Source organism: Balaenoptera physalus, assembly GCF_965194825.1.
Source record: "Balaenoptera physalus genome assembly, chromosome: 9".
NCBI lineage: Eukaryota > Metazoa > Chordata > Mammalia > Artiodactyla > Balaenopteridae > Balaenoptera > Balaenoptera physalus.
This window is the reverse complement of record NC_138888.1, coordinates 40,581,158-40,594,149: the sequence shown is the minus strand read 5'-3', so window position 1 is coordinate 40,594,149 and position 12,992 is coordinate 40,581,158. Positions and strand designations below refer to the sequence as shown.

Genomic DNA, 12,992 nt, shown 5'->3' with positions numbered 1-12,992 from the left:
CCTAGTTAGTTCTATGCTAGGAAAAAGGTCTCAGATATAGTGGGGTGGGGTGGAAAATACACACAGACCAAAAATAAGGTCATGAAAAGGAAAAATCTGACTTATGTTTTAAAAAATTAACTTCGGCCTGTGAGCTCTAGGTCATATAATCTATCGCTTCTCCCAGTGACTCATTACAAGTGAGTGCAGGAATGTTGTGCAATTACACATCTACATTGTCTCACTTGTTCTTAAAAGCTAAAAGCCGGGAAAGAAAACTCTGGAAACAGCAGAAGCCCAAGCCAGAGAAAGCTGGAAATTTTCTCTCCTGATAGCTGTTTAGATGCCCTGGGTTTAAATCAATTTGGAAAGACTACTGATGGATTGTTCGCACCCTCCTTACCATTACCTACAAAGTACAGTAGCTGCCCATAGTGGGGAGCAGAACAGGGAGTCAACACGTAGGTTCTCAGTAAGTTTCTTGTTAACTGAATTTCATTTGTCTACCTCCTTTTGGATTCAGATCATATAATTTATAGAGAAATTAAGACTAATTCATTCACTCATTATTATAATTATGAAAAAAATATTAATGAAGGTACGTGGTATTTATTGTGCATTGCAGAGTCATACGTAGAGATTTTGGGGAGAAAATGCAGCATAGGTAATGATAATTTAAAAATCTTTGGTTCTTGATAACTATAGATTGCTTCTATTTAAAACCCAAGTTGGGCTTCCCTGGTGGCTCAGTGGTTAAGAATCCGCCTGCCAATGCAGGGGACACGGGTTCGAGCCCTGGTCCAGGAAGATCCCACATGCCGCGGGAGCAACTAAGCCCATGCGCCACAATTACTGAGCCTGCGCTCTAGAGCCCGCGAGCCACAGCTACTGAGCCCGCACGCCTAGAGCCCATGCTCCTCAACAAGAGAAGCCACCGCAATGAAGACACAATGCAGCCAAAAATAAATAAATTAATTAAAAAAAAAAAAACCCAAGTTGACCGAGACCTTCAAGATGACAGAGGAGTAAGACATGGAGACCACCTTCCTCCCCACAAATACATCAGAAATACACCTACATGTGGAACAACTCCTACAGAACACCTACTGAACGCTGGCAGAAGACCTCAGACTTCCCAAAAGGCAAGAAACTCCCCATGTACCTGGGTAGGGCAAAAGAAAAAAGAAAAAAGAAAAAACAGAGACAAAAGAATAGGGACGGGACCTGCACCAGTGGGAGGGAGATGTGAAGGAGGAAATGTTTCCACACACTAGGAAGCCCTTAGCGGGCGGAGACTGCGGGTGGCGGAGGGGGGAAGTTTCGGAGCCACGGAGGAGAGCGCAGCCACAGGGGTGCAGAGGGCAAAGCAGAGAGATTCCCGCACAGAGGCTCGGCGCCGAGCAGCACTCACCAGCCCGAGAGGCTTGTCTGCTCACCCGCCGGGGCGGGCGGGGCTGGGAGCTGAGGCTCGGGCTTCGGTCGGATCGCAGGGAGAGGACTGGGGTTGGCGGCGTGAACACAGCCTGAAGGCGTTAGTGCACCACAGCTAGCCAAGAGGGAGTCCGGGAAAAAGTCTGGAGCTGCCCAAGAGGCAAGAGACCATTGTTTCAGGGTGCGCGAGGAAAGGGGATTCAGAGCACTGCCTAAACGAGCTCCGAGGCTATCAGCTCGGACAGCAGAGATGGGCATGAGATGCTAAGGCTGCTGCTGCAGCCACCAAGAAGCCTGTGTGGAAGCACAGGTCACTATCCACACCTCCCCTCCCGGGAGCCTGTGCAGCCCTCCACGCCAGGGTCCCGTGATCCAGGGACAACTTTCCCAGGAGAACACACGGCGCATATCAGGCTGTGGCAATGTCATGGTGGCCTTTGCGGCCGCAGGCTCACCCCATATTCCATACCCCTTTTTCCCCCTGGCCTGAGTGAGCCAGAGCCCCCTAATCAGCTGCTCCATTAACCCCATCCTGTCTGGGCGGGAACAGACGCACTCAGGCGACCTACACGCAGAGGTGGGGCCAAATCCAAAGCTGAACCCCAGGAGCTGTGCGAACAAAGAAGAGAAAGGGAAATGTCTCCCAGCAGCCTCAGGAGCAGTGGATTAAATCTCCACAAACAACCTGATGTACCCTGCATCTGTGGAATACCTGAATAGACAACGAATCATCCTCCATGGTGAAAAACTGAAACCATTTCCACTAAGATCAGGAACAAGACAAGGTTTCCCATTCTCACCACTATTATTCAACATAGTTTTGGAAGTTTTAGCCACAGCCATCAGAGAAGAAAAAGAAATAAAAGGAATCCAAATCAGAAAAGAAGACGTAAAACTGTCACTGTTTGCAGATGACATGATACTACACACAGAGAATCCTAAAGATGCTACCAGAAAACTACTAGAGCTAATCAATGAATTTGGTAAAGTAGCAGGATACAAAATTAATGCACAGAAATCTCTTGCATTCCTATACACGAACAATGAAAAATCTGAAAGAGAAATTAAGGAAACACTCCCGTTTACCATTACAACAAAAAGAATAAAATACCTAGGAATAAACATACCTAAGGAGACAAAGGGCCTGTATGCAGAAAAGTATAAGACACTGATGAAAGAAATGAAAGATGATACAAACCTATGGAGAGATATACAATGTTCTTAGGTAGGAAGAATCAACATTGTGAAAATGACGATACTACCCAAAGCAATCTACAGATTCAGTGCAATCTCTATCAAATTACCAATGGGATTTTTCACAGAAGCAGAACAAAAAATTTCACAATTTGTGTCGAATACACAAAAGACCCTGCAGAGCCAAAGCAATCTTGATAAAGAAAAACGGAGCTGGAGGAATCAGGCTCCCAGACTTCAGACTATACTACAAAGCTACAGTAATCAAGACAGTATAGTACTGGCACAAAAACAGAAATATAGATCAACAGAAAAGGATAGAAAGCCTAGAGATAAACCCACGCACATATGGTCACCTTATCTTTGATAAAGGAGGCAGGAATATACAATGGAGAAAAGACAGACTCTTCAATAAGTGGTGCTGGGAAAACTGGACAACTACATGTAAAAGAATGAAATTAGAACACTCCCTAACACCATACACAAAAATAAACTCAAAATGGATTAAAGACCTCAATATAAGGCCAGACACTCTAAAACTCTTAGAGGAAAACATAGGCAGAACACTCTATGACATCAATCACAGCAAGATCCTTTTTGACCCACCTCCTAGAGAAATGGAAATAAAAACAAAAATAAACAAATGGGATCTAATGAAATTTAAAAGCCTTTGCACAGCAAAGGAAACCACAAACAAGATGAAAAGACAACCCTCAGAACGGGAGAAAATATTTGCAAATGAAGCAACTGACAAAGGATTAATCTCCAAAATATAGAAGCAGTTCATGCAGCTCAATATCAAAAAAGCAAACAATCCAATTCAAAAATGGGCAGAAGACCTAAACAGACATTTCTCCAAAGAAGATATACAGATTGCCAACAAACACATGAAAGGATGCTCAACATCACTAATCATTAGAGAAATGCAAATCAAAACTACAATGAGATATCACCTCACACCAGTCAGAATGGCCATCATCAAAAAGTCTACAAACAATAAATGCTGGAGAGGGTGTGGAGAAAAGGGAACCCTCTTGCACTGCTGGTGGAAATGTAAATTGATACAGCCACTATGCAGAACAGTATGGAGGTTCCTTAAAAAAGTAAAAATAGAGCTACTATACGACCCAGGAATCCCACTACTGGGCATATACCCTGAGAAAACCATAATTCAAAAAGAGTCATGTACCACAATGTTCACTGCAGCTCTATTTACAATAGCCGGGACATGGAAGCAACCTAAGTGTCCATCGACAGATGAATGGATAAGAAGATGTGGCACATATATACAATGGAATATTACTCAGCCATAAAAAGAAATGAAATTGAGTTATTTGTAGTGAGGTGGATGGACCTAGAGACTGTCATACAGAGTGAAAAATGTCAGAAGGAGAAAAACAAATACTGTATGCTAACACATATATACGGAATCTAAAAAAAAAAAAAAGTGGTTATGAAGAACCTAGGGGCAGGACAGGAATAAAGAGGCAGATGTAGAGAATGGACTTGAGGACACAGGGAGGGGGAAGGGTAAGCTGGGAGGAAGTGAGAGAGTGGCATGGACTTATATATACTACCAAATGTAAAATAGATAGCTAGTGGGAAGCAGCTGCATAGCACAGGGAGATCAGCTTGGTGCTTTGTGACCACCTAGAAGGGTTGGACAGGGAGGGTGGGAGGGAGATGCGGGGATATATATATACACATATAGCTGATTCACTTTGTTCTAAAGCAGAAACTAACAGACCACTGTAAAGCAATTATATTTCAATAAAGATGTTTAAAAAAACCCCAAAAACCCAAGTTGAACCAGATTATAGAGCCAGATGTACATGTGCATGCACACAGACAAATAAGCATGCCTGCCTTACAAAAGCATTTATTTGTTTAGTATTTCTGCAGCTTACCCCCTAAATTAGTTCATCTTAGCTTATAGACAGAAAACAAGTATGCTATGAGACTGGAGATATTAAAAACTTTTATCATCTTCTATCTCCATCAGTATTACGCTCATCTGGGTTTACTTAATAAATGTTGTTTGCCACCCACGTGGAAAACATTAGGTAGTAAAGAGAAGGTGCAAAGAGGTAGTATCGCAAGCTGATACTGAGCACGAGTTTTGGATTCAGATTGCTTGAATTCACTTCTTGGGTCTGCCACTGTGAACTGAGCTCGTTATCTAACATTTCCAGGCTTTTGTTTCCTTATCCATAAAATGCAGACTATCTTATAAAGTTGCTGTTGAAAGTAACTGAGTTTTGTGTAACCTACTAGACCTTGCTGGGCAGAGAGGTCAAGATCTACTTTTGAAAGTAGCTCAAAATCTAATGGTGGACACGGTATCAGAGTAATGTAGAACTAAGGTCAAATCTTGTGGGAAGTGCCCCAAGATTCCAAATAGAACAGTTTTAATGGTAATGTTATACTTGTTTATGTTGTTTCAGAGTCATGGATAGGATTGAACATGTGATTTCTCTTTTGTCTTATCACCATCCCTGTAAGAGAGAAACTCAGAAAACTACACCTTTACTTACTATGTTTAAACTGAACAATATTCCAGGCTGCTGCTTTCTCATTTTGTTCTGTACCTTTTGGCATTTGCAAAACCTATTTTAAATATTTTCTATTATGCAACCAGTGATAAATATATATTTCTAATAGCTATTTTTAAAATATTTGGGGGTGTATAAAACAGTTGAACTGCTCATTTTACACTAAAATTTTGGAGAATAATGTTTGATTTCTTGCCCATATATATCATATTCCCTGAAAATACAATTTCTCCAACAAAATATAAACTTATTTTTATTTCCCATTTTAAATTTTATAGCAAATGATACAAACATGAAAACCATAAAGCATGGCTGATAAAGAGGACAATTATTTTTAAATTATAGCTTTCAAGAAATCTAGCTTATATTGACATTAGAACTTTTTTCTTAGACTATCTTTATTTAAGATAATGTTAATTAAAGCATGATAATTTTAGGAAGCATGCACACATATAAATATCTGAATATAAAACAACTTGCTTGCTGGTTTAGACAACATAGCTATCCCCCCCACACACACCCAAATTTCCTTACAAGTCACTAAACTTATTTGGCTAGATGTGGCGGAGTTTCAAAATATGTCATAACATTCAATAAAGTTCCAAAAACATAGCAGTATGGTATAGCTAGGTGAAAGCTGGTGAAACCAAGCAAACTGTTACCTAGGCAAAGGTAGATTTAGCTTCCAAGGCCTCTGAAACAGTACTAAAAGAAAGCTGAGTAATTTCTCAAATTTTAATTTTTGTTCTCCAGGACCACAAATTTCTCAGAAGTCAATGGACTTCTGGAATTAATATCATGTATTCTAGATATGATATGCCAGTACTAATCTTCAGGAAAACACAGCTTCTGTTAATATACTCTTCAAGCCAAAAAAGTCACAAAAATTAAAACATACTCACCACCTCCACTGATTATATCAGGTTTGGCCTTCATCATTTTGCAAAACTGTCTTCGGCAGTGTTCTATCCACTCACTTTGCTTATCAGACATTTTGAAGCGCAATAAAAGTTTGCCAAGATCATTGTCTAATAAGAAAGATGACGTGTTATGTTAACAAAACATGCTAGATATACTGAAAAATAAGTATTCAACTTAATTATGTAAACAGTTACAAGTTCCAGAAAAAGTATTTGATATGGGTTTCAAAAGAAAACAGACATTTTTCTGTAATTATATCTTATACCGTCAAACTGCTATTACCCCATTTATTAAAAGCTCATAAAAATAGACTTATTAAAAGCTCATAAAATGGACTGATTTATAACCATAACTCTTTCTTACACAAACATGACTCATTACTGAGTATTTGATTTAACACATAGTGTGGACCTTAAGATTTCAGTGCAGAGACTGACATAAACATTATACTCATTCTTCACGTACATTTAGGCGCAATTTTATTCATTCTTTTTAAAAGCAAAAAGAAAGCATAAGTGTAGAAAAACCTCTAGTCGATTATTTATTTCCTCTTCTTGGGGCGGGGAAAATAAAACTAGGTTGAAAATGAATCATGCTAAAACAGTATCTATGGCTAAAATATAACTTTCCTTCTTTCTTAACAATTTCATGAATACATGCCAATTTTATCTTTTCATTTTCATTTTACTCCCATGAGATTTTTTCTGTCTTCCATTTTAATTGTATTCCCATCAGATTTTGCATTAGAAAACATCTCTAAATATATTGAAGATTTAGGTGTCATTAAAAAAGGATATACAAGTATATAAACATAAAAGCATATATACTATTTTCTCACACATATAGGTAAAAATTCAAAGGGGAGAAAAAGAAGCAAAGATGTTCTCTTGTTTTCTAGAAGAGCATGAGGGGAACAGATAGTTGCATCAACTCATACATTTTACCACTTTCCTTGAAGAAGATTTTGGGAAAAAAGGAACAAGAACTTTTTCAAAGTACAGAGTCAAAGGCCTGATTACTTCTGCCCAAAGAAGTGGTTAGGAACACTACAAAATTCAGCCACCTAAGCTCTACTTTGGGCTGATGAATTCCACCAGGAAGGGTACACCAGTAGTCAATCTAACACTAGAGAGGGTTTCAACCAACTCTTTATCCTTTAAAATGAATACAGTTATAATAAAGCAAGTCCTTGTTCTTACAAATTTTAAAAAACTAAACTTTTTACCATACTGAACTATTTTATTTTTCCATCTAATCTTTGTAAAAATACATTCAGTAAACATGTATGGAGTTCCTATGTGGCTATAACAATCTAGACAGACAAGGTCACTTGCCCTCATGAAACTTATATGTCATAAAGCATGTGTGTGTGTGTGTGTCTCTGTGTATGCATATACAATATATACACAGATAGGAGTATAATTGAGCATAATCAAGACATACATAAGAAGTGTATATAACAAAACAAAACAAGACATACATATCATTCCAATGGTCTAAACTGGTTTTATTTAGTCCTAAAAAAGCAGCTACATATCCTCACACAGTCCTCACAGTCATCATATATAAAATTATATGATTAAGTATATAAATCATAATTTATGTAACTACTTCTGTATTTGACAATTAGGTGACTAAAAAACCTTCTCATATCAAAGCTACAGACATATTCTTTCATACAATCATCATGAGTATACAAATATACCAAACATATGCACACTCATAAACATACACATAAACTAGAAACTGTTTTGTTGGAAGAATGTATAATTCTGATATTTAGTACTAATCTAATCTATTCTCTTTAAATATCAAGACCAGAATGATTCTGTAATATTCCATAAATGGCCTCAATCAGAAGCAATATCTAGAGAAAAATGAAACTGATTTAGTCAAAGGAGAAAATTATTATTTTTAATAAATATTCTCAAAACCTTAAAACAAGAAATATCAAAGCTGATAATTTTGTTGAAAATTATATTATTAACAGCAGAGTATTAATGTTAAATGCATCTCAATATAAGTTAGGTAAAAGACAACTGAACAGCATTAAAATGGAATTCTTATAGTTTCCATTCAGAATATCTACATTACTTATTTCCCAAGAACAAACTATCTAGAACCTATTAAGAATCACTAATGGTTTGTACCTCTTAATCCCCTTCACTGATCTTGCCCCACTCCCCATAGGTGTAAAGTAAGATACAGGATATAATTACAGCACAGAGAATGTAGCCAATATCTTATAAAAACTTTATATGGAGCATAATCTATAAAAATACTGAATCACTATGTTGTACACCTGAAACTAATATAATACTGTTAAGAGTCAGTTATACTTCTATAAAAAATCACTAGTGGCACATGACTGGAAAGACAAATGCAGTTTGTTTTTCATCTTTGTTTCCTTCTGTGTCATTCTTTCTTTCCATGTGTACGCCTGTCTTTTATAACCACCACCATCTCCTTCAGATAGAGAATGTCCATACAGCACTTCTGTAAATTACCTGCTTTTTAAAAATCCTGTTATCTTTTCCCTCTTCCCTCCTGCTCTACAGCCTCATCTTGCTCTCCTGTCTCTCTCCTTTCACATTTGCTATTCTATTTTGCCTTTTCATCTCATTCTAAGGAAAAGAGCACAGGCACTAGACTGTAAACAATTCTGAAGCAGCAAATGTGGTATGCATCTGAATCTACCAACTGGTAGAAAGGCTAAAGGGCCCAATTTAGTACCTGGAAATTTGATTTGAGGCAATAAACAAATGCTGAGCTGGAGACAAGAGTGCCTGCAAGACTCCTAGAGAGACAACTTGGTATGCTCATAACCTCTGGTTATCATTTCCCCCAGCTCTCAGTGGAAGTGTGAGCTCTTCAATATGCAACCTCACAGCTAAAAATATTTAGTGATTTGATATGTTTATTGAAAATTTGTATCTGTGATGTTACCAAGTTTGAGGGAAACAGTTCCTTTATTCCCCCCTCTAAATTTGGAACCAAATGAAAAGTAGACAAGAGTAGATAAATGGAGTTCAAAATATCAGTGCTAGTACTATAACAACTAAATTAGGCACCACAACTTGGATCTCCTGCCACAGAGACTTACAAGTATCTCCCCTGCACTGAATATATTCAATCACAGACAATGACAGACAACCAAAGGCCTCTCCTGACTTCCCTTGTTAGGAAAGGTATGAGTATAATCTAAAGATAGGCTAACTTAAAAACACTTTTTAAAAACAAACAAACAAAAAAGTTAGGCTAACTTGGAAATACAGCCTTTAAGTAGGCTAATCTAAGATTTTCTATTCCTTCTCCAAAATTCACCTACCAAACATTTTTCTTTCCTAACTTTGTACAGAATAAGTGAGGAAGTCCAGAGAGAGGCCAATAATCTTACTCCAGCAAAAGCCCTTGGGCATGGAGAATGAGGTAAGGGGAAATGGAATCAAAGGAATGGTACCATAGGAATACAGTAACTCTGAATCAGTGATTTGGGAAGTAGAATAAGCATGAACGATACACAGAATTTAATGTTTACCAAAATTTCTATGTTTATAATCACACAAAAAAATTAAAAACCAGAGTCCTGCTTCTGGTCATGATGGAGGAACCGGAAACAGACTTGCCTTCCTGCCATAAACAACTTGAAAAATGGGTAAAATATATCAAAACACTGTTTTCAGACACTGGCCAATAGGCAATACAGGACCGTCATGTCTGAGAAAAGGGAAACTAATGAAGTAGCTTTTACAATTGGGCCCAGTTTTTTTTCTTGAATCACTTTCAAGATCACTGTGCAGGAAGGCGGATGCCCTGGAGGTCTGGCTGAGTTAAAGAGACAGAAGTCAAACTGCAGAGAGACTGAGGAGACTAAAATCTGTGGATCACAGTACTGAAGAGGATGAACAAAGAAAGAACTCCAGAAATCTGTATAAGTCTTTGTCAAGTTGGTTGCAAAAAATCAGCTGTGCAGTTGAAGAGTGAAGCTCCACAAGACTGGGTAAAGAACAGCTGAGAGCTGTAAAATGAACAATTCCCAGAGTATACATAGGGTTAGAAGACGTCCAAGTTCCAAACAGAGTGTGAAGAGTCCTCCTTAATTACCAGCGTTCCACAGACCAGAAGAGTCACACCTTAGTAACAGAGTTAAATTAGCCATAAAGACAACTTTGCACCTACCCTAACAAAAAAAGGAAAGCCCTGAATGACCAAACTGATCCACGAGTAACTTGACTGCATGCCCCAAAATGTCCATTACTCTTTAAAGACAGCAAAATCTAGAACTCAACTATGTAAAATTAATAATGTTGAATATTCAATTAAAAATTACTAACATGAGAAAGGGTAAAAAAACCCGACTCATAACCAGTAGTTAAATCAGTTAATATAAAGACTCAGAAAGGACTGAGGTGATACAATTAGCAGTCAAAAATTTTAAAGCAGTTGTTTTTAAGGATTTTAAGAAAATACAAACAAAAAGTGATGTTTAACCAAACTGTAGTTATCTACACTGGAATCCTACTTAGTAAAATGATACAACCAAGTGGTACATGTAACAAACTAGATGAATCTCAAAACCATTATGCTTAACGAAAGCAAGCACAAATAAAGTATCTTATGTGATTCTATTTGTATGAAGTGCTAGAATGGAAAAACGAATCTATAAGCTATAGTTCTCAAATGGACTAAGTTTTGCTCCCCATATTTCAGTACTGTCTGTAGGTACTTCTGGCTGTCACAGCTGGGAGGGGTGGGTGCAAAGAGAGAGTTCTATGGGCATCTAGTGAGCAGAGACCAGGATGCTACTAAAAATCCTACAATGCACAGGACAACTCCCTCTGGCAACGAGCAATTAAGCACGCACTTACTACCACTGAGTAAAATGGAAAAAAGGAAAATCATCAAGTTTCATGTTTACAAAATTCAATTAGAGTCAATATTTCATACCTAAACTCTGAAATTCTTTGTTATGGTAAGCACCATACTCTTTTCATACTTGATGATATTGTATAATTTGTTTCTCAAAAGATTATTATATAGAAGGAAAGATTATACTTATACTATAAATAATGTAAAAAGAAAGAACCTCAATTTCAAGGGGAGGAAAAATGTAAGCTTAATATAAATGCAAAGAAAATCTATACAGAAAACTTTTAGTACTTCTTTCCAAGGATATCAGACATTTTTGAATGTCCATTTTATACAGAATATCATAAACAACTGCTACAAAAGAAACAAATAAATGGAAGATTTCATAAAATAACTAGCAACAGATTCCTAGGCTTCCTTTGGAAAGTCACCCTTCTTTCTATTAGACTGAAACTTATTTGTGAAATATTTGCTTCCAATTTGTGTTTTCTGCTTATCTTTTCTTCTTCCATGTAGATTAATACAGTTATGCCAGCTTACTCTTAATACAATAAATAAGAAGACTCTGTAGTGGTCTCCAAGAAGCAATTAGACAGATGCTTAATATTAGTTCTCCCTACATTTCTAAATGTGAGAGTATCTAAATTCTTCCATGTCTTTATTTTGTTTGAACTGTGAGTTCTTAAACACATGACATCTATATGTTATACAGATTATTCCTCACTTTGGAATTATCATATCACTTTTCCTTTTAATATGTGATAATTAAGCATGTACTATAAGAGAAATCAGTGAAAAGTTTTTTTTTTAAATAAGGAATTAGTTTTCCCTTATTACCTGCACCTAAACTAGCAGGTGATCTATTTCTGCTGGTTGCCATTCATATTTGTTGCAAACATGAAAGTAAGAAGCACATGAAGAGTTTTACCATTCAAAAGTAAATACTTATTCTGATTTTTAAACTAAGTATCTCAACAGCTGCAGCTCAAGATTTACTACATTGGAAAGAAACCATAATCTTATATCCCTATTCTTAGTTAACAGGATGATGCCAAATAAAAGCCATTTACCTTTACCTGCAGAAAATAAATTTTAATTCCAAGGTTAGAAACAATACGGAAAGAAAAAAGAAAGAGAAAGTGTCTGACTTGACATAAAGGCCTAGATAAATATTTAATAAAAGGGAGAATTCATCACTAAAAATATTTATAGATTGACTATATATGTAAGACATAATACAAAAAGGCTTTTAGAATCAGAACAATATCCATCATCATGTTGCATTACATTTTATGTAGTATCATATTATTTTTCAAAGCACTTTCAATTTTTCCCATGGGATTCTATTTTTAGTTGATTGGAGGAAGAGTGGTAATCCTAAATCTTACATAATTTATCAGACTAGAAATAAAAGCAACCCAGTCTACTCATTTGTTAATTTGGTAATTTTCATTCTTTTATTAAAACGTAGTTGCCATTATAGGTCATCTCATTCTCCCTTTTCTCCTCTTAAGTTCATTTCTACTTACTATGTAGATAATATTCCAATTCTGAATCTAACTATTAGGATTATATAATGATTGTCATCCCATTTGTAAGTTAGAAAGACATGAAGATAATTCATAAGGACATGGGCATGAACTTAATGTCTGAAAAGACAGAAATTACCAAAGTGTCAGCAAGAAGCAGCATCAGTGAATAAAGAATTAAACCCAGTAAGAACATAAAAATTTGGTAAACAAAATCAATATAGAGAAATGCAAACTGTCTTTTTAAAATAAGGATATTATTCTAATGGCAAAATAACAGTATTTGGAGTTGAAAAGGCTAAATTTCAACATCTTTTAATGCAAACAATTTAAAATAATATCAGCATATCTTGAGAGCTAGAATATGTTGGTATCCTAAGACTGTAACTACAGAAGCTATCAACTTTATTGCTCATTCACGCAACACTGAAAAACCCCAGAGACACAAAATATGGTACTCTTGTTCTACAGCTCCATCTCTAATTTAGAAACTTTATCCATATTTGTTTTCTTACTG

The 12,992-nt window shown here is 36.6% G+C and overlaps 1 protein-coding gene across 3 annotated transcripts in view; it reads right to left on the bottom strand.

The window, feature by feature from the left end:
• Window positions 1-12,992, bottom strand: part of TBC1D32 (TBC1 domain family member 32) — a 197,285-nt gene that overhangs the window by 52,451 nt on the left and 131,842 nt on the right. For all 3 annotated transcript variants that reach the window (XM_082474446.1, XM_082474447.1, XM_082474448.1), the window contains one exon: window positions 6,059-6,184. In XM_082474446.1, coding sequence (XP_082330572.1) covers window positions 6,059-6,184 — 126 coding nt within the window. The remainder of the gene's footprint in view (window positions 1-6,058; window positions 6,185-12,992) is intronic.